Source organism: Pyrus communis, chromosome 5, assembly GCF_041283825.1.
Source record: "Pyrus communis isolate YQ-2024b chromosome 5, ASM4128382v1, whole genome shotgun sequence".
In the NCBI taxonomy this organism is placed as follows: Eukaryota; Viridiplantae; Streptophyta; class Magnoliopsida; order Rosales; family Rosaceae; genus Pyrus; species Pyrus communis.
Genome location: NC_142569.1, coordinates 4,916,551 through 4,938,067, shown reverse-complemented (window position 1 = coordinate 4,938,067; position 21,517 = coordinate 4,916,551). Strand labels below are relative to the sequence as shown.

Below are 21,517 nucleotides of genomic sequence, written 5' to 3'. Positions count from 1 at the left end.
AAACATCGAAATTGGGACAAACGTGGAATAAAATTTATTCATCGGTCGAGCAGAGGAAGGGTTCCCATCACTGCCCATAAGAAATCTCACTTGACAATATCACAGTTCACCATAATCCGCAGTCTTAAGACGTTATGACAACATTATTAGCAAAATGCAGGAAATTACAAATGTTCAAACATGTCCGATCCGATTAGTCCATCACATCACTGATTTCCCAAATAGTAGTAAACAAAAAACCTTCAAAGGGAAGTACAGACAAGCAGTTAACTCCTGCATGAGAATGCATCTAAAATTTGTACCAAAACAAAAACTCATCTAAAATTCCGGCGATTGTATAAATTACACCACCGTAAAGTGGGGGAATAGGAGGAGCGGCTCCAGTTGCAACTAGTGAAACTTTGCTCTCAATTTCCTTTCAACACTGAATGAGTTTTCTGATCCTGCGAAGAATGCATAAACAGATATATTAAAATACAAGGCGCCATAGAAAACGATTGTTACAGTTTATCTGGGCAGTTGGCACCAACATAACTGTAATAAAACTGTAATGGTTATCCTACTTAACAGTTAGCACCAACAGAAATTGAGTTTCCTAACCACCATATTCGCCCCCTCATGCGTGCCTATGTGTGCTGGTGCGTAGTTATAATCATTTCAGAAACTCTAACTTCTTGATGCAGTATTACAGAAATATAAAACCAGGTGTTTGATAATGAAATATGACTATGAATCCTTTCAAAGGTAGCAAAAGTGCTTCGTTCTAGTGAAATGTTTACCTTTAACTGGAAATACCTCCATTGTTCATCTCAACATTGCCCCTGGCTTCGACTTATAGAGTGGTCGTGAAGGAGTTTCTGGCTAGGGGTTTGGTGATCATCCTGCAGGTACAAATGCAATCAAAGCGTATAGCGCAGCGAGAAGATTTTGTTCAAATGATATGAGGTTATTTTCATGCATTCATCTGACTCATATGAAGCACTTGATTAGCATCAGAGGACGTACAACACCATGCATAAATGTAGGATCTAAAACACAAAAGAAATAGTGTAAAAGAAACTAACCTTGTATAAAGATGCTGCTGACTCGGACTGTAATGTCTGAATCGCATCCTGCCCCAGTGAACGCAGAGCATCAAGGGCATCTAAGGTTAGCTGCCAACCACAAAGTGCAACAGCATCAGCACTGGTACCAGAACCACAGCCACTACCGCCAGCGGCAGCAACATTCCCATTGACCCAGGGGCAGAATTGGTTGTGATGGCCAATTGGATCAAATTCCATAGGTTCTTCATAATTGCTTTCACCTTTTGGAGGTCCTGGATAACCATATAGAGTTAACAAAAAAAATAATAAGAGAACATATATGAATACAAATGAGTAGACCCTTCATTCTCCTTTACATGTATAACCAAACACAAGTGTAGGAGTTGGGGGATGCAAACTATGCAGCAAAAGTGGGTTTTTTTTTTTTTTTTTTTTTTTGGTAGGATGGAGTCATTCACAATATCACATTACAATCTTAAACTGCCGCCCGCAAATATGCCCTTAAAGTCTTAAATCATCATAATACCTAAAACTAAAAATAAGAACGAATAGAAGTCTGTATTCATATTTGTAAACGGTTTTGTTAGAGGAACAGGGAGGTAAGAAGTGGACAAATGTGCATAATCGCCCAAAATGGAAATTTTACCTAGCCCGTTGGCAACAGCATACTCTGATTCTTGGTACACACAATTGTTCGTAAATGAAGATTTGCCAGCATTTTTAACCTCCTTCTTGGTTGTTCTATAATTGGAGAAGACATTAGCATTGCATGAAAGAGAAGGGCGGGCACTGTTCTCTAGCTTGAAGCTTTGACTAATCTTTTCACCACTTTCCACAGATTCAGCCTTAGTAGAACCATCAATCTTTGAGCCACTATCAGCCCTCCCCACAGATCGAGACAGCATCTCCTGGCTATCACCATGGGGATCTTCCCTATTTATTTCATCAGGGACAATTTCATCCATTAGTCCAGGATCTGGGGCAGATTCACCTGTCTGGCCCTGATTTTCAGCATCTTCTGTTCTAGGTTCCACATCGCCAACTACACTATCTGCTCTATGGACAGATACATCAGCACCATGAATCTCTGCTTCATGACTAGCACACATTCCGACACTTCCGCCACTAATCCCGAAACTAATACCATCCCTGGCCTGAGCAGTCACAGTTTCTGTGTTAAAAATTTCCTCCCCATCATTTGTACTACTAACACCCATTTCCCCAAGAACTGCATCAGCCACAGGTTGAAAACCAACGCTCTGCTGAGCTTGATTACTGTAATTCAATTCTGATGTATCATTCATGTCCAGATTTCCATATGTACTAGAAGTGGGGAAATGAACATCATCAACATCTCCTGGATAATTTTCAACACTTTCCATAGAGTCGTCATCTGTGCCATGACAGATTGTATCCATTGCAATGACTGAAGATGCACGTGCTGAATCGATATTTGAATGGATTCCAAATTGGTCGCTACCTTGTGGAAACGAAGCAACTCTATTAGCATCAGCATAAATATCAATACCCATTGAATGACTGGGACCAGCACCAGAGGAACAGTATGTATCGAACATATCTGAATCACGAGCACGTTTTGAAGGCCCAGCTGAGTATTGTCCGCCATCTGTAACTTCATCACCATCACGATCAATGACAGTTCCTTCAACACTATCAGTGTGCTGCGTCCTTAAATGAGGCCTATCAACAGAACTGCCTCCTATTTCCAAACTCCGCTTACGAGAACTGGGACCCCTTGATTCATATGAAGCGGCTCGATCACCAACCTCGCTGCCTGCAGGTTGCCCAATCATCAGATCCCTCCCCATATCTCCATCCTGAATGTTTTCAGACATTTCTGGTCTGCCAAACCGATTAAAAGTAAAACCCCCTCCCATTGTAAGATTCAAATCAACATCTGTTTTCCCCTCAGTTGTTGTTGCTACTTCATCACGGTCTTCAGTTTGGTCTTTCTCAGCATCATCAGCAGAAACCCAACCACTAATTCCACTGGCTGCACTTGCGCCACGTGTAAATCCCAATTTTTTGCTTGTGTCGGGAAGATCAATGTTATTGGGAGTAAATCGCGTAGGTCGAGGAATGGTTAAGAAATCCAATATTCTAACTGTAGCTCCACATAAGCTGCAATCTAGTAAAGGTGATCTGGGATCACGTCTAGATTCCTTAACCAACACTTTACTCTTTCCAGCATCTTTTCTAGCAGAAGCAGAGACTGCTTTCTTGCTTGGTCCAGGTTCTTGTGAAAGATGGACCTGGGCATACGTCGGCCCAAGAGAATATCCATTTCTAGCTGATTGGGCAGAATGTTCTTCACAGTCTTGCACATTTAAAAGCCATCTTGGTTCCCATCCACAAAGACTTATAAGCTTCTGAGCCTGATAATGGAAAGGTACTGGGTTAGAAGAACATATGCTTCAGTAATTTGACCAATACAACAAACCACCAACAGGGAGAAGTTTATAATTAACTCTTACACGAGAATATAAACAGATTGATCCATCTCGGGAGCTTTCCTGTTCTGGTATACTTTCTGGTTTAAAATCTACTTCCCCTGCCATAAGAAAGCGATCAACCTGCGGACCCCGAGAAACCAACATTTGCTCAATTGCAGATGCAGCTACCTTAGGTAGAGAGTGGAATTGCAAAAGTCCATCACATCTATCCTTGTACCCCCCAATTAAAGCGGACTGAGGGGTAGGAGGGAATTGCACCAGGCTTTCGGGGCAGCTGTTTCCTCTCCAAGGACAAGCAACTTTGTGACCGGAATCCAGCTGCTTTACAAAGGCATCCCCCGCATTTTGAACTTCACATTAAAATGAAAAGGACAGAACAAAAAAAATTAAAAAGTAGGAATAGAAAAGCTTATGCAGATACCATAGAATTCTTAACACAATTTCTGATTATACAAAAAAGAGAAGAAATAGCGTATTCTAAAGCTGAAGGTTAGCATCATTGTACTTTAATTTATAAGAAACAAGAATTTATTAACAGGTTAAAAGTGATGTGCAGAGCAAGATGTGCAAGAAGTCCAGCAGGAAAATCCAACTAAAAGCACCGGGAAGACCACACTAAAACAAACAAACACTTAGCCCAAAACAGAAAACAATCCAGTTGGATCAATCCAAAGGGTGCATCCTTCAGATTTTTAGACTGGGTCACAAGGAAGCCTAACCAGAAGGAAGGAATATAACTCCGCCCACAGTTTGGACAACAGCTACTCATTTCGATTTTAATTTTGCAACTGAAACAAATATAGATGTAGTAGACTAAAAGACAACTTTCAACCAAATAATATAATGCCTTAATAACATAAGAAGTCACTCTAAGCCGACTGTAGCAATTTTTTGTACTTTTTTTAAAAGAATTTTTTGGGTATAATGAACATGCCAAAAGCGACACCGCAGCATTTTATATGTGAAATCAGAAATAAAACGTCTATCATGCACATGATATGTAGCTGAAAAGAATCAGAAGCTGTCCAGGAAAGTCTTCTCAGAAATATTTAGGGAGTTGCGATGTAATCCGCATAATAAAACAGAGGCTGTGTAAGTTTATAAATTATAAACATGTATTTTGAAAGACATTGTTTTAAACGTAAATCACTAGAAATCCCCTAAGACAGCTACAGCCAACCTTCATCAGGAGTCCAAGATGGCAACAAAGCAAAACCAAGGCATGCGCCGCATGATTCACATGCAATTTTATCAACATCAACATTCACCCAACCTCTCCGAGCACATGCCAGTGAACTGATGACCTGAAAGAAATGACATAAGCAAAAGTTAGATACTTTGATACTGTCATAAGCCTATTGTAGGAAGGAAATGAAAGATTTGTGGCAGGAAGTTCAACTGCTTACAGTTGAACGTTTAAAAGTTGTCCAAGAATATCATATTTCACTTCTAAGGATAACATTTATGGGAATCGTAATGTATAAAAAAATTTAGCTGAAATTTACTAAACGATGAGCCCACAAATGGGTACTTCATTTATGTAACATAATAATATTTATTATGGACAGACAACTTAATTATACTATCTATATGTGTGTGTGTGTGTGTGTTCTAAATGACTTAAAATGGAAGTAAGACTTCAGATTTGAAAGACTTAAGTTTATGGATATATAGCAGCTAAAGTACAAACCTTGGGCTTCGAAAACCAATTTGACGGTTTAAAAGTAGCCAAGCGGCGCAGTAAGTCCCCTCTTTCCCAAGGTCTACACGACAGTCTTGATGATCCGAAAACAGAGCTACCCCCACCACCTCCTCCAGCACTGGTGCTCAAAGAAGTCATCGGGGGTTGCGAACCAACACAAGATATAGATGCTCCTTTAGAGCCTTGTCCATGAATAGACCCATCCACACTGCCCACGTTTGCCGGAACAGTAGGCGATGATGCCCCCGCCGAACTAACAAACGCAAAGCAGACATATTTAGCCAAAATTGAACATTAATACACACAACAAAATCTAATTAACCAAAGTTTAATTCTTTACAGCAGGTTTAATCGAATTAAGCTGAAAATCATGCAACATTAGGAAATGAAGCTGAAGTTCCAGCACCCCACTATCCGAGCAACCAAGTTACCAAACAGAGGAACAAATCGACCAATTCGACACATAAATTAACCAAATCCTAACACTAACTGCACAAATTGGAACACTACAGTCGCAGCTCGAACCAAACAGCAATCAAATGCAAAACCCTAATTGGATCAGCAGCAGAAATTGGAGGAAGGCGAAGACCTCCGAGAAGCTTGACAAAGACGGAGGTTTAGAGAGAGAAAGAGGAGAGAGAGAGAGAGAGAAAGGAAGGGGTACCTGGCAGCAGGAGCAGGATCAATGTTCCCTCCGGAGCTGATGACCTCCTCCCTCATAGCTTCGGTTGATTTTCCCCCACAATATTTTCTTTTTCGAAAGCAGAGAATACGAAAGAGTGCGTGCGTTTTTATAGCGAGTACCGAACGCGTGTGGTATGGCGCGTAAAGGGTACTTTCACTCCTTTTCGGTGGAACTGTGGGTCGGTTCGATGGGCGGGCGGGGATGCTAGTGGTTCGGGTTTTGAATTTCATTGGAGTCAGGGCGTTTAGTTGGACCCACCCACTCCCTTTATGCTGAGAGAGGATTCTCCTGATCCGAATCCTTACTTTTCAAAAATCCTTCAATCATATTCGTTAATCGTACATTATGCGATCATTTTTTATCAGGTACCGTTTATATTCAATTTTAAATAAAAAAATTTATAATAATTTATGACCGTATGATGTACGATGAACCGATGTAATTGGAGGATTTCCAGAATCCTCACAAAGAGAATCCAGCGAAGATTCTCCTGACTCTATTCTGGATGGACAACATGGCAAAACCGAGATTTTTCAGTGTGAGTAGAGCACATGGTGAAACATCACATGTTATTATAAAATTGGTCAGATAATTATGTAAAAAATTAACAACTTAAAAAATAAAATTTTTCTCTATTTTTATATTAACACGCTTTTCGCACAATAAAAACTTTCTAACTAGATCAGCCCAGTTTTTTATTGCCCGGTTATCTTATTGATCTTTTAAATATGATTTGCCTTTTTTTTTTTTTCTTTTTTTGTCACAAAATATGATACTTTTAGCAAGTGATTTTCAATTAAGGGTGGTTTGACACCGTGATTAGACCATTTTACGATCGTTAATTAAGGGTGGTTTGACACCATGATTAGACTTTTTTACGATCGTTTGATAACAATTATGCTTTTAATTTTTAGTTTGAAAAGTGCTAGCAACATTTGCTCTAACCTTCACATTTAAACTTTATCACTTAAATAAATGATATGTGACATTTTTTACACACAAAAAATAAGTTTATGTATATTTTCTATTTAATTTCTAGAAAAAAAAAAAACATTAAAGTTCTAGTGGGAAAAAAAAAATATCACAACTCACTTCAAGACCTTAGGTACAGAGACATGCTAAAGGGACTCTATAGACTCTCTCTTACCTCACAATTTAACGTCAATTCCCATGACAGCATTATAAAATATTGTGTTATAAACATGAATGATAAAAAATGCACGAAAAATCCAGCTTTAAAAGAGACTTCTTACATTTTTCTCGTAAAAAAGTAAGACACCCCAAATGCCTATTACCTTTGCCTATACGATATACCCCAACGGAGGATTTAAACACTTTCCAAAAGTGATACAAATTTACATCTCTTTATTTTTATTTTTATATATATTGTCACCATAAAATGTAGTTGTATTTGGATACAAACCCTAACAAGTACACAACGCATTCTGAATGACAGGGTCACTACAAGGATATAACCCCAAGTGCTGCTTATAAGTTACAACAACAAACACGACAACGTTCACCCAAAAATTCGAAGAGAGAAACAGAATATAGCTATAAAACCCCATCAACATGTTCGCCGGAGGCCCGAGGAAGTCAATCATCTAGATGGCACAACACCGGTACCAGCACCAGCACCTGCACCTGCACCTGCACCAGCACCAGAACCTGCACCTGCACCTGCACCAGCAACTGCACCAGCACCAGCACCAGCACCTGCACTTGCACCTGCACCTGAGGGAGAAAAGAAGTGTCCGAGGGTTTCACTTTAAAAGGGATTGTTGGGGAAGACAGGAAGATATGCTCTGTGAATAATCTTAGAATTTAGACAGATTAGAAGGTGATGCTTACCGCCATCTGCTTCCTTCCTTGATTCATCTGCTGATTTCCAGACTATATCCTTCAGCCCCGTCGACAGGTTTTTGTAGAACTGTAAATACAAGACAATCGAGTATATATATGCAAAGGACAAAAATTCGCAACACAGCACACATAATGGTGCAAGATATGTGCAATTTCAAAAGTTGTGTGATTGCCCAAGCTGCAGCTAGATATGCAATAACCCTAATGCTGCAAGGGATTAATAACACGTCCAATCCATTAGGGACACTCTTCTGTGGTGTAGTTATCCTTAATTTCTCTTAATTAGATGAATATGAAATACTTATTAGATCAATTAGTGCATCAACGTTAACATACATTGTGAAATTCCAGAGTGTCTCCCCCGGACTTGCGAACCTCAACCATGTAGAGTGAGGGGGCCACCTCAAAAATCTGGAAAGAAAGTCATTTTGTAATATCCATTGTCAAAGGGAATGTCAAATGAACAGAAGAAGAAAATTTGAAAGGGAAAAAAAAAAGTGAAAGCCTAACAAAAAATGAAAATGAAAGAGGCGAACCTCTGTTGCAACGGATAAATGGCCTTTACGTCCAGTTTTTTCACCTTGCAGCTTCAACTGAGATATAAATAATGGCATGGAGATGTGTCACATAACGATGCATTTTCCCTAGCTTTAAAGTCTACTTTCCCCAGTAAAATAGTGAAAGAAAATCGAAATGCAAGAGAATAGCCATTTACCTTGAAGTTATTTTTCTTTACACCAAATCCCAAAGGTGCCGCAGCTTCCTCAATTTTAGAAATGATCTCATTAGCAGGACGTTTGGATGTGAACCTTGTTTCTCGTTTAACAAGATCCTGGTTTGTTAAAGAAATGTCAGTTGTTTCCTTAAACTTTATGTTTATGAATAAACCAAAAAACCAGAACTAGAGAGGAAAGGTTAAGACTTGCCAATTAAGCAAAGAAAAACAACAGCATGATATAGAACAATCACAATTTTACGTTTGTTTTTCAAATTTAACCATACCATTTGTTTCTCAAAGAGACTATTGAGATTCAGGCCCTCGGATGTAGAGATAAGCTCAAAGGCATTCATTGTGACAGGCGCCACATTCCGCTCTTCTCGCCTCTCCACTACAAGGTTCTGAGAATCCTGTGCTTGGGAAGAATAGAGTACAAAGTCAAGCCCTGGCATCATGAACCAAGATAAATCTTAATACGTAATGTCTCGCCCTTACCCCTGATTCATTGAATATAGAATCCACATCATCAAGACTGACATCAACTTGTTCAAAACTAGGTGGCTTATATCCTTTCTTAAACCACTCATTCTCAATGACCTCAGCAATTGTAATTCTCTGTTGCATGAAATTAGCTTGTGCAGTAAATGCAAGACATAAATAATAGCGAAAGGAAATTGAAACGCCTGGAAAACGGACAAATTTAATTTATATAGTAAAAAAAGGACAGGAGACCGGGACATACTGTCACGGGGTTAGGATCCAAGATTCTCTTGATTAGCTTCTTTGCACTCGAGGAGAACCATGGAGGACTTTTGAACTCGGCCTTAAATATCTGGTGGTCACATAAAAAAGATGGATGTAATCATGTAAAACATGAATAACAGAGACATAGATTGATCAAATCTGGTGATGAGAAAAGAGAGAGATTCACCTTTTTGTATAATGACATGAGGTTGGAATCTTCAAAAGGCAAATACCCAGCCATTAAGACGAAAAGAATCACACCACAAGACCATAAATCTGCTTTCGCTCCGTCATACCCTTTGTTTTTTATTACCTAGGGAAAAAAAAGTATCACTAAGTGGAACACGGTAATAAGATAAGAAGAATAGTTAGTTTAACAAAAAAGTTTATACACCTCAGGGGCAACGTAATTTGGTGTTCCACATGTTGTGTGAAGCAATCCATCTTCCTGAATGAAAGAAATAAGATAATGACTCGTACATTCAGTATTGCTAAAAGAAGCTGTCCAGTCCTGACTATCAAATTTTGAATGGTTACACGAAAGCGTAATACTCACTCGCACTTGCTGAGGTAGAGCACTCAGTCCAAAATCTGAAACCTTAAGAGTCCCGCTAACATCTAGCAGCAAATTCTCTGGCTGCAAAAAATTGACAACCGCAAGAACAGTTTAGTCTTACATTATAATATAGATACATCAAAGGGGGCAACGAAAGATCTGAGCTCCCTACAAACTACAGATCCGAACTTATTACGCTAAAATAACAAATATCTACATATTTACATATATAGATACAACAAATGGGGCAACGATAATTCAAACCTTTAGGTCCCTATGAAAAACACCTCTGCTATGACAGTAATCAACAGCATTTATAAGCTGCTGAAAATACTTTCTTGCTTCATCTTCTTTCAATCTTCCTTTACTTGCCTAACAAATGAAAATGGCGAGAGGATTCTGATTATATATATCATCAGAAGTAAAAAGAATGTCCAGCAAATCAATTGAATAAGCACCATCTTACAATTTTGTCAAATAGTTCTCCACCAGTCACAAATTCCAAAACAATGTATATTTTCGTCTTGCTAGCCATCACCTACACCAAAAATGCATCCAGAAGTAATTTGTAAGTACCAAACAAATCACGGTTTTAAAACTCTGCCTGCACCACGCACCACCAATATTGACAGTGGACATTGTACTATTGCCATGCCACCAACCAAAAAGCAAAACAAGAAATGGAAACAAATCCAACTGCCATGACCACCACCTCATCGTAAAATTTTGTTCTCATAACGATTAAACACATGTAATTCATCTTCAGTAGTGAGTGAAAAAGAGAAAACGTACAGAAAGCAATAACGACCAGATTTGACTAACCTCATACATGCGAATGACATTCGGATGTCTAATTAATTTCATTGTTGATATTTCTCGTTTGATCTGCAAAAGGAGAGGAAATGACAGCAATTCATATTAATTTTACAAACCAGGGTGATGCTTGTGCCCTAAAACAAAAATGATTGTGAAAAATGATCATTTTATTATTTTAATTTGACATGTAAGTATGGATGTTAAAGAAATTGGCAAGGCAAGGTGAGGGTGACAAACATATCCATCAGGTCAGACCATGTGATCAGCTTGTTTCTTTTCAGTTGAAATTAATCTCTAGACCTTTAATCATTCTAGTGGGTACATAACATCTACTAACTAGGTATGCCAATAATAATAAATTATGTGGATTCAATTCTGATGTTTGTCAAGGTTAGTTCGATTCTGATAATATTCTAGGCAAATTGTCGAACTTAAACCCAAACATGTTTACAAAAAACCATAATTTCCCTAATCTCGCTTTGCTTCCGTAACTGATGATATCGAAAACAAAACAAGAACCCTCATAAATTTCTTCAGAGTCAAGAAAGTCAATAAATTTCTTCAGAGTCAAAAAGTCAATAAAAGAGTAGCAATCAAACAGTAAAATGCTTAGGTCATCAAACGATAAACCCTACCCGCTCTTTTCAAAGTTGACTTTTTATCCCTTCAACTTTACGTAAACAATAAACAATAAAACATTTTCATTTTCCGTGGTTCTTCCCCAACTTTCTCACCAACCAAACAACGGGCCATCCAATATTTCCAGAGAATAACTCAATTAACATGCAAGCGAAACGCGAAATAAAATACATAATGCTTAAACTAATAAAATTTGACAAAAATTCAAACCTGGCCGATCATCTTGTGCTTGAGGACCTTCTCCTTGTCGAGAATTTTGATCGCGAAGTTCTCCCCTGTCTCGACGTTGCGAGCGAACTTGACCTTGGCGAAATTGCCCTCCCCGAGAGTCCGACCCAGCTCGTACCGCCCGACCCGCGTCCTGCTTCCGGTGTTCGACCTCGACGCCATCTCCAACCTCTCTCTCTCTCCCTCTCCTCTCCCTTCCCTCTCTAGAATCTTCCAAATTTTCTCTCTCAAAATTCCACTTCCAATACCTCTCTCTCTCTCTCTCTCTCTCTCTCTCTCTCTCTCTAATTTCTCTCTCTAAAACTACCTCTTCTTCTTGCAGGGCTGCCAAACCTGAGACTTCGTCACGCTCATTCTTCCTGAATTTGAATCCCAAAAAAGCACGAAACCCTTAATCCGCAGAGACAGCCGAATCCCGGAGACGCGATTTGGAGGTTCAAATCGGGAAAGAAGACGGAGATTTGGAGGTAAAAGCGAAAGAAAAGGTTGAAAAAACGTTGACCGTCCGATCCGACAAGAAACCCATCAATTCGGATTTCCTAATTATACAGAAGATCGAACGGATTGCGACGACGATGATGCTGCATGCAGAAAAACCGAAAGCTTTTGTTTTGGAGCGAAACAAATCAGAGATCTCCAGGAGATTGAATCTTTTTTCGTGGGGGAGTGTTTTTGGGGGGGGGGGGGGGGGGGGTTGATTTTTGCTTTTGTGTTTTTTTGGGTGAGAAATTGGAAATAATTAACTGAAAAAACCGATATGATTGGGGGGACACGTCACACGCTGGACAGGTTTGTATACGAGGAAGGTCAAGTACGAGGATATATATTTAAAAATACTTTTTCCACCTCGGAAGTTGGGATCCGGTGTTTTGCATGAAAAGGTCTTGAGTGCGGCCACAGCTGCGATTACTTTTAAAACTACCATTTGTTTACATATTTTGTGTCTATGAACATTTTTTTTTTTAAATTGGAAGGAGAGAGGGAGAGAGAAAATGTAGAAGAGAATGGGAGGCTTTTGTTTTTTATTTTTTTTTAATTTTAAATATTGGAGATATTTTTTAAAATCATCTGTAGGTGAGGTTTTAATAAAAACAATAAATTTTGGACATATGAAATTACATTATTACTTATCATTTTTTTGTGTGATAGAAGACTAAATAGTATTTTCACTTTCTTTTTATTGACAAAAAGAATTCCATTAATGTAATTTTAGATAAAGCAGCTTTTGGTTGTAACTATTTCTACGTTCAAGGTATTTTTTTAATAAATTATTATTGTCGTTTTAAAATTTTTAACTTGAATTTCAAATTTTTTATATTAAAAAAATACACACGCAGAATAAAATTTAAAGTATCAATTTTATTTTATATTATATTTGACATTTATGATTTTAAAGTAGTTTCAATGCGCGTGTTCTTTAGTAGCTTAATTTTATTATTATTTTTGTTCTTCGAGAGGAGTAGCTTGATATTCAAGCAAATGACGTGTGGATTAAGTTTAAAATTATAGTAAACAAGTGAATAAATAATGTAACTACAAATATAATTTAATTAACAAATAAACAAAACTGAAAGCTGTGGACTATTTTGGTTGATTTGTTTCTCATACTAAATTATAAGCGTAATATGTAAAATAGCAAAAATATCTAAACAAATTATATTTTTAATGTCCATTTATTCCACAATTTTCAGTTTGTAAGCATGTATGTTTACCATGAAAATGTGTTTTTCCTTTGCTTTTATTTGTAAGCATGTATGTTTGCAAATCGTCAATAAGAAAATGTGTTTTTCACTAAAAAGGTAATAAGATATGTTTTTAATGTCCATATATTATGTGGATAGGCTAAAGTACGATACTACCACATGCAGTACCAAATTGCATAAAAACAAGTGCTATCAATGTGTGATGGATTAACTACTATATTCTAAAAATAAATAAATAAAGGAAAAAGAAAAGACACGGGCATCTTTTGCGTTGAAGGAAGGTGGCCTTGATAGTTGGAATGAGTTTGAACCAGAGTGATGGTTTAACACTCTGACATTTGATGTAAACATTTGAATTTGAATTTAATCAAAGTTTCTATTGTTTTGAAAAATAAAAAAAATTAAAAACAAAACATTCAAAGACCAAATTTGATATATGGACTTATGGGCCGGTTAAAACACAACCGCAAACTTTCATCCATTTTGTAAATCCAATATCTTGGGCCTTGGGGTTGGGCTTGGTTCAAGCTTAATGTCAAAACCCATTTTCATCCCTGCCCTATTTTGTATTGACTAATAAGTCCCTCTCACTGAAACTTGTTTCTAAAACCCTAGTGGAAGCCGTTGAAGCTTGAAGCTAGGGTTTTAGTAACCAGAACCTGGTCTTTTTTTTTTCTTCAGATTTTAACCGAAGCTTCAAAATTTGTTCATAATTTAGGAAAATGGGCGCCGAAGAAGAAGATAATCAGAAGAGCATACCAGTTCTGCCATGGATGCGAAGCCCAATCGATGTCAGTGCCGTCCACGAATGCCCTATCTCTCTCCTCCCCTGCATTGATCCCAGGTAAAAATACCAACCCGATTCACCAAAACTCTCTGAGAAACTTACCCACAATTCAAAATGCTAACTTTCTTGTTCTGCTTTGTGTTATGGACAAACCCAATTCACTATTTTTTGTTTTACTGTGAATTAGGTTGAAGGTGGCGTTGGAGAAGATGGGAATCTCTTCACTTTTCCCAGTTCAGCTTGCAGTTTGGCAGGAGACTGTTGGCCCGGGAGGTTTCGAGCGCGATTTGTGTGTTAATTCTCCAACTGGAAGTGGGAAGACTTTAGCTTATGCATTGCCAATTGTACAAATGCTGTCGACGCGCTCTGTGAAATGTCTTCGTGCGCTCGTGGTGCTGCCGACTCGGGATTTAGCATTGCAGGTTTCATTGACTTCCTATGCTTACTTCTTTTTTATCATGTCAATCTGTCTTAAGTGAATGAATTGTTTAAAAGTGATGCTATGGAAACTTTATGTGGATTTTGGGTGAAATATTAACTAAATTTGCAATTTTCATCTACCGCTGGGTCAGGTGAAAGAGGTTTTTGCTGCAATTGCACCTGCAGTGGGGTTATCTGTTGGTCTTGCAGTTGGCCAATCTTCTATAGCTGATGAAATTTCAGAGCTTATCAATAGGCCTAAGCTTGAACTGGGTGTTAGATTTGACCCTGATGATGTTTTGCCCGAGTTACGAAGTTCTGTGGACATATTGGTGGCTACCCCAGGAAGGCTAATGGACCATATAAATAACACTAAAGGATTTACACTTGAGCATCTCTGTTATCTTGTAAGTGGCAGATTTGGTACTTCAATTTTCATCCATGTGTTGTGATACTGGAATTATAGAAGCAACATGCACTACAGTATATCTTTTTGCAAACTGGAAAACTTGATGATGCATGTTAAATTTCAAAATCGATTTCAGAGTTTTGCGTCTGATGTGAGTTGAAACAATTTTTTATTCTGGTATTCACTAATATGGCAAAGCATATGATGATTTATAGGTTGTTGATGAAACAGATCGATTGCTAAGGGAGGCATACCAGTCTTGGCTACCCACTGTGCTTCAAATCACTCGCCCTGACGATGAAAGTTTCCTTCCCTGTGCTCAAAATTTTCTACCTTCCCCATTTGGTTCCTTAAAAACCATAAGGAGATCGTGAGTTCTATGTCCATTTTCTCTTCCTCTGTCAATTTTTATTTTTCAGATCATTGTCATGACACAGAATGAGCAATATTAATTCCTCTTGTCATTTTGAAATAGAACTACATTTTATTTTTCCCACATCACTACCATTCTCGTTTTCTAACGTACTTTTCAAACAAGGTTTTATATTCTTGTCTTGTTTACGAGAGTGCAATAGGTTAATACCATGTTATCACTGACACTGATTATCAAATGCTGGCTTTCGAATTTTTAGGATTCTTGGCACATACAACCAGCCTATTTCAAGGGTTTGCCGGCTAGGGTTATAATTCTTACTTGCAGAAACTGAAACTCATATTCTGGCCACTACTAAAACTTGACTCTACCTGCAAGGGGATCTTGAATACTGATGGAAATGATAACTTGTGTTTAGTTAAAAATTTAAAGCATGATACATGCCTTGCTTTTGAATGTTATCTCAAATTTGTTTCAGTGGTCTTGAGAGGGGGTTTAAGGGTAAATCTTACCCCAGGCTTGTGAAGATGGTTCTGTCAGCCACGCTAACCCAGGATCCAAGCAAACTTGCTCAGCTAGATCTGCATCATCCTTTGTTCTTGACAACTGGACAAAAGCGTTATCAGCTTCCAGAAAAGTTACAGTCCTACAAACTGGTATTCTATCTGCACTCTATTGGTAAACACATGAGATTGGCTCTGTTTCTTTTTTATACATAAGGGAGACTTGTGAAGCTCATATTATGCATACTTTCTTGTTTTCCTTGCAAGTGTGGGATGATGGTGACGCTAGATTCATTTAATCCCTTGGTAGCATAAATAAAGTGAAAAATCTGTGTATTATGTTTTGATAAATTTTTAATATTTTGATGTCTAAGGGGAACACTGTGTCTCTCCTAAATTTTTATTCCGTCTTATTTACAGTTATGCGAATCAAAATACAAGCCATTATATTTGGTTGGGCTCCTACAAAGTTTAGGAGCAGAGAAGTGCCTCGTTTTCACATCCTCTGTGGAGTCAACTCATCGTCTATGCACCTTATTGAACTCTTTTGATCATCTGCCTTTCAAGATTAAGGAGTATTCAAGCCTTCAACGTCAATCTGTTCGAAGGTAATTTCTGGGATATTTATATAAATTGAAGGGATAAAATTTTGAATTTGTGATTTACTTATGGCAGCAAGACATTGAAGGCATTTCGGAAAGGGGAGATTCAAGTACTCGTTTCATCTGATGCAATGACTCGTGGAATGGATGTTGAAGGGGTGAGGAATGTCATTAATTATGATATGCCTCCATACATAAAGACATACATACACCGTGCAGGTCGGACAGCAAGAGCAGGCCAAAATGGTTGTTGCTTCACATTGTTGCGTAAAGAAGAGGTATGTATTGTCTTGTTAGTCTCCACCCCAACGTGCATTTCAGATCAAGGTTATGGGGAATAGAAATATTGTTACCCTATACCCATGTTTTTCTTTTTTCTCTTATTTTAGTATTTCCATCTTTCTTCTATGCCCTGGTGCAACTTAAATGGGCTGGTAAGCATCAATTCGTTATGAGCTTGTCATGTAAAGTAGATATTTTCTTTAAGTTTGGAACAAATTTATTTATCCGCTGAGGTCTATCTGAAAACTGGGATTATTATTTACCTTGGTTTTGCCCGTGTGAATAATCAGTTTCCCAATGAACAGATATATTTTAGCTTTCATTTATATCGGGCTTGAGCTCAAATAAGCAAAATCATCAAAGGACAACCTGCTCAGAGTTTGGGTTTGTTTGGCTCACTTTGCAGCGCTTTTGAGTCCTATTACTTGATCGAATATCTTAACTCATGAAAATTACTCGCTGATCTTGCTCATCAGCACATGGTTGGAATGAAAGTCATTTACGTGTTAATTATCATTCATTGTTCAGATTAAGCTTACACTCACATCATTTACTTTAACTATCGATTATAAGTTGGGATATTTGCAATTTTCTCCTTTCGTTGCAGGTTAAGCGTTTCAACAAACTATTACGCAAAGCTGAGAATAACTCTTGCTCTAAATACTCTGTTCCTTCTAGTTACATTGAACCACTCCACTCTATCTATGAATCTGGTAATTGCTTTGCTTATTTGTCATGTCAATAAAGATTAATGTTCACTCTGATGGCTTCCACCATTACGATGTTTGGCCTCCATCGAATTTACATGTTATCTCTAACGGTTTTAAGCTCACACCAGCTAGATGTAGTCGAATGACTTTAGATGCTTAAACCAACAATGCTCCTTATCATATCCTTTTCTTTTCTCAATGTTACAGCACTGGAGAAATTGAAAGAGACTGTTGAAATGGAAACATCCCGGAAGAGAAAGCGGTGAAAGGAAACAAAACAGAGCAGCCACGAAAAGAGAGTAATTACTGAAGCAAGTTCTGCGTAAGAGTTAAGGTTTGTGGACGGGTAAATGTAAAAGTGAACTCCCCTCAGTATACATGCTTCATGGTTGGTGTAACAACTAGCATGTTAGCAACCATTTATAAACTTTTTACCTCCAAAGCATTTTTGCTACCTTCTTAGTCGTAAATGGTTTGGTTCAGATGATATCGCAGCAGGACCTTGCAGGCGATCGGAAAAATTGGAAAAATGTATATCCCTTGTACGTATTGAATCAAGAATTTTCTAAAACGAAAAACAGGCTTTTTTTTTTTTTTTTTTTTTTAAGTGAAACGATAGTAGATTGATAAACTTATAAAGGGTTACAAAAGCCAATTAAGGCAGTACAGAATCCTCGACAAATCATGAAAACCCCTAACTGACGACCAAACCAAGAGAGCGCAGAGGGCCATAGCTTCCGCAAGAAGAGGAGAGCATACATGCGGGAAATGACCACATTAGCCGCTACAAAACAGCCGCGATCGTCACGAACAACTCCGCCGTGGCCGCCTAATTTCCTTTCCACATCCCACGCACCATCGACATTCAATTTCAGTTTGCCGGATGGAGGTGAAACAGGCATTGAAAGTATTGAATTAAGAACTTCTTGTTCGGCATTCGCACTCTGTGCCAAACACACATTACTGAATTTTCAGTATGGCTCAACATCTCAGATGGTGCAGGTTGAGCCGCTCATATGATCTATGTACATTGAGTTCCGGATCTTTGCACAATTTGTGACAATGGTCACGAGTACTAGTGCCTATTGATGGTTAAAGACACGAATCTCGTTCATGCTTCAGCCCAGTTTTTGTGTAGTGATGGCTACATTAACATTACATAGAATTGCAATGTGATAATGTGAAGCTTTCAAAAATTGCAGTAAGAAGTTACGCACCAGATATTCCAAACCAAATCAAGACGTTGACTCAATAATTTATATTTTTGAAGCGAAAACAAATCCAAGAAATCAAAGGTATCTTTGAAGCATGAAAGGGCTGGGGAGCTTCTCTCTCCCATTGCTCGGATGGGGACAAGAGTGGTTTGCTTGAAAGGATACCTATCGACAATTTGAGCCCTGGTGTGTGGTTTTGCTCGTCTTATTTTCTAATCAATCGGGCAATTTTAAATTATAAACTTTTTCTTCCAAAAATGAAAGCACTAAATAAATAATTGCAAATTTACAAACAAGATTCGGAAGTTTGGAATCGAAGGGACATTTTGGTCAATCATCGGACATAAATCGAAATGCAATAAGATCAGACGAAAGTAGGATTTTTGGCATGCATTTGGTGGGATTTTTTTCAGATACTTATTTCTATGTACATAGAGATACCTTTATATATCTATCTAAACCTACCCACATTTAAGCCTATAAATACAATGCTACGAGAGTGACAAATGTACGTATAGAGTTATTTGTAAAATGGTTAAAATCATTGTGGCTTGTCGGTGTTTTTATTATTTTTGTTTTTCTTGGTTCGTGTAATGAATCTCCCTACATCCAACAAAAAGTAACCTATGCATACCAATAGGTTGAACTAGCTCACCGATCATATGATCTCCAATTTTCATTTATGTCCGTAGCTACTAGTATGATGGCTATGAGACCCATAGATAAACAGTTCTGCAACTCGGTGATAGAAAATGTGACATGCACAGCTGCAGGAACGGATTAAGCGTGTGTTGATGCATGTGTAGGCAAATACAATGGGTTATCCGAACCGATATGCGAAGATATCCTTGGCGAGTCGAGTGCATTATCTTGCATATGCAGACATCATCCATGCTAGATAGGTGCTCATGTGCTCTCTTGTGTGTTATCTTCGTGGATCATCAGTAACAAGGAAATAAAAGAATGTTTGTTATAATTATTGTAAGGAATATCAATTTATCAGACTGGTTGAAGAAAATTCAATTGCTACCAGGCTACGATACTTTTCTGTTTTAACATATATGGCCATACCTTTTAAGTTCGATCTATCGGTTGGGGGGAAGAAGGGCAAAGCTGTAGCAATATTTTCCAAGCCATGCATATATTAGTCCTCATATTTCCCAGAACTAATTAAGAGTAGCAAATAGATATGAAACATTGATTGATGGAAAAGCAATAGTTAGTGATTCTGTACTCTGTACAGCATAATATTGCCTCTCACTTTCCATATTATATATACATATATGTACATATATATATTTCCTCCATTCGCCTAATGGAAAAAGTTCCCTTCACAGTCTTTCATTAGCTCAACTGATTTGGTCATCTCACTAATTCTCCATGACCATGCATGCATGTTTGTTGAACCAAAAACAGAAAAAAAAGGAGAATACATAAAATAGGGCCTAAAAAAGACGGCTGCAACTCAAATACTTCGTCACAAATTAACGCCTTCAAGGCTAGATAACGAGTTTCCCAGTTTATTTGCTTGGCTTCAAAGGCGTAGTCTTAGACTCTTAGTGTCCCAACACCAAGAAAGACCTACGAACTTTCCTGAGAAAGTACTTTGACTCGGCACCGGAGGCAGAAGCAGAAGCGAAACTTGGTGCCGACGATGACGATGAGGAGGAACGAGCAAACCTGTTGGATGATGATGAAGGGAGAGAATCATTTGGGGTATGAACATGTTCTCTCTCCTCCTCATTAATTGTGTCCAACACCTTTGAAGTTCCTTGCCTCATCACACTCACAAATTGTGGCGGTGCAACTTCTGTGATGAACCTTGCTAGCCGCGCATTCGCCATTTTCTTCAATACAAGTTGAAGAAAACTAGTAACAATTGAGAATTTAGAAGCGATCAGGAAAGAGAAAAAAGAAGAAATCTCTGAGAGAAATGTACTTGAAGAAAAGGGTTTGCTTGTCAAACCGAGTATATGAACACAAACTTATATAGATGAAATTTGTTTGGGTTTATGGTAATTAAGCCACGGGTCCTAGTCCAGGAATGTTAAATCATGTTTTAATAGCTAGTGCCGCCTCTTGCTTTTAACATTGATTGCTAGGGCTGACGTGGGACACACTTATTGGTAGGTGTCGATCCTTGGGTGGAAGTCAGATATCCGCAAGAGATATGGTTTTTGTTGGGAACGATGGCTTCCAAATTTGTACTTTTCCAGCCGCACTGGGAATAGCCATGGCCATGCCACGTTTCAGTTTAGTTTGCTTGATCTGGGCGGTGATGCTGACGAAAACTTTCTCGAGAAAATTTCGTTCCAAGAAAATAATGGTTGGCTCAAATCCATTTGGGGTGACGTGTTAGGAAAATATCCCAATCATGGTTTACTAGCACGTGATACCTACCGTGTTTGTTAGGTTGACAATTACTAGGATAATTGGTTTAGTTAGCTCGTCAAATTATGTAACACCATGCTTTTAACACATGATTAATTAGTGATTTGAGAGTTGCACTAGCTCACACTTGCAAAGAAATTTTGAGAAATGTGTTTTACTCAGTCATTCGTTATGTTTTACTACTAATCTGTGTGTGCTCCAACAGCCAATCGATCGTCAGAAATGCTAGGTGAGGTAGACAATTTTTCTTTACATTAGAAGGATTGGCTTTGTTTGTTGGTGGGATAGATCTTTTCCAATTCTTTTATCATTAGTAAGAAGATTTGAGTTTGGAACTTTTTTCAACATTTATTTTTTGTAAATTAACTTTGAAAGTTTTGCTTTGAGTGAAACCCTAACTCTTGAATGTAGAAATTCTTGTACTCAACTATGGTTGGATAACATTGTTAATGGTTGATCTAGTGTTGGTGTGACTAACTAATTATATCATAGTTCTCAAATTTTTATTGCAAACGATGAACATTTTAAACGACTACAATTCAATTGTAACAATGAGAGCTTGATTGATTGCTCAGCCTGCTTAGATTTTCCCAGCCGAAGACCAAGATCCTAAATAAAGTGCTAGCCCTAGCCCAATCATATATCCTTGGAG

General features: G+C 38.1%; 3 protein-coding genes across 3 annotated transcripts; 1 reads left to right on the top strand and 2 right to left on the bottom strand.

The window, feature by feature from the left end:
• Nucleotides 1-11: 11 nt before the first annotated feature.
• Nucleotides 12-6,016, bottom strand: LOC148696601 (uncharacterized). Its single transcript, XM_088693891.1, has 8 exons — nucleotides 5,887-6,016; nucleotides 5,211-5,475; nucleotides 4,701-4,824; nucleotides 3,542-3,870; nucleotides 1,693-3,442; nucleotides 1,065-1,318; nucleotides 780-881; nucleotides 12-443 (listed from the first exon to the last, which is right to left on the bottom strand). Exons 1-7 carry the CDS (start codon nucleotides 5,940-5,942, stop codon nucleotides 810-812), a joined length of 2,850 nt encoding a protein of 949 aa, XP_088550017.1. The 5' UTR covers nucleotides 5,943-6,016; the 3' UTR covers nucleotides 12-443; nucleotides 780-809.
• Nucleotides 6,017-7,252: 1,236 nt separating this feature from the next.
• Nucleotides 7,253-12,268, bottom strand: LOC137724596 (CBL-interacting protein kinase 23). Its single transcript, XM_068463357.2, has 15 exons — nucleotides 11,454-12,268; nucleotides 10,611-10,673; nucleotides 10,255-10,326; nucleotides 10,053-10,160; nucleotides 9,789-9,869; nucleotides 9,627-9,680; nucleotides 9,420-9,545; nucleotides 9,231-9,320; nucleotides 8,984-9,103; nucleotides 8,773-8,898; nucleotides 8,486-8,602; nucleotides 8,307-8,363; nucleotides 8,107-8,181; nucleotides 7,759-7,837; nucleotides 7,253-7,641 (listed from the first exon to the last, which is right to left on the bottom strand). The coding sequence occupies exons 1-15, from the start codon at nucleotides 11,631-11,633 to the stop codon at nucleotides 7,508-7,510; spliced, it is 1,482 nt and encodes a 493-aa protein (XP_068319458.2). The 5' UTR covers nucleotides 11,634-12,268; the 3' UTR covers nucleotides 7,253-7,507.
• A 1,530-nt stretch (nucleotides 12,269-13,798) lies between these two features.
• On the top strand, nucleotides 13,799-17,702 carry RH1 (RNA helicase 1). Its single transcript, XM_068465390.2, has 9 exons — nucleotides 13,799-14,018; nucleotides 14,149-14,383; nucleotides 14,534-14,788; nucleotides 15,006-15,160; nucleotides 15,642-15,819; nucleotides 16,087-16,274; nucleotides 16,342-16,546; nucleotides 17,158-17,263; nucleotides 17,468-17,702. The coding sequence occupies exons 1-9, from the start codon at nucleotides 13,897-13,899 to the stop codon at nucleotides 17,524-17,526; spliced, it is 1,503 nt and encodes a 500-aa protein (XP_068321491.2). The 5' UTR covers nucleotides 13,799-13,896; the 3' UTR covers nucleotides 17,527-17,702.
• The last annotated feature ends 3,815 nt before the right edge of the window (nucleotides 17,703-21,517 follow it).

Excerpts from the sequence above, each read along its gene's own strand:
- LOC148696601 (XM_088693891.1), bottom strand. The coding sequence starts at position 5,942 with ATGAGGGAGGAGGTCATCAGCTCCGGAGGGAACATTGATCCTGCTCCT. Across the intron at positions 5,476-5,886 it reads GATCCTGCTCCTGCTGCCAG|TTCGGCGGGGGCATCATCGC; the intron begins GTACCCCTTCCT and ends TGCGTTTGTTAG. Across the intron at positions 882-1,064 it reads CAGCAGCATCTTTATACAAG|GATGATCACCAAACCCCTAG; the intron begins GTTAGTTTCTTT and ends TTGTACCTGCAG.
- LOC137724596 (XM_068463357.2), bottom strand. The coding sequence starts at position 11,633 with ATGGCGTCGAGGTCGAACACCGGAAGCAGGACGCGGGTCGGGCGGTAC. Across the intron at positions 10,327-10,610 it reads ATGTCATTCGCATGTATGAG|GTGATGGCTAGCAAGACGAA; the intron begins GTTAGTCAAATC and ends TTTTTGGTGTAG. Across the intron at positions 8,364-8,485 it reads TAAAGAAAAATAACTTCAAG|TTGAAGCTGCAAGGTGAAAA; the intron begins GTAAATGGCTAT and ends TTTATATCTCAG.
- RH1 (XM_068465390.2), top strand. The coding sequence starts at position 13,897 with ATGGGCGCCGAAGAAGAAGATAATCAGAAGAGCATACCAGTTCTGCCA. Across the intron at positions 16,547-17,157 it reads CATTGTTGCGTAAAGAAGAG|GTTAAGCGTTTCAACAAACT; the intron begins GTATGTATTGTC and ends CTTTCGTTGCAG. Across the intron at positions 17,264-17,467 it reads CCACTCTATCTATGAATCTG|CACTGGAGAAATTGAAAGAG; the intron begins GTAATTGCTTTG and ends TCAATGTTACAG.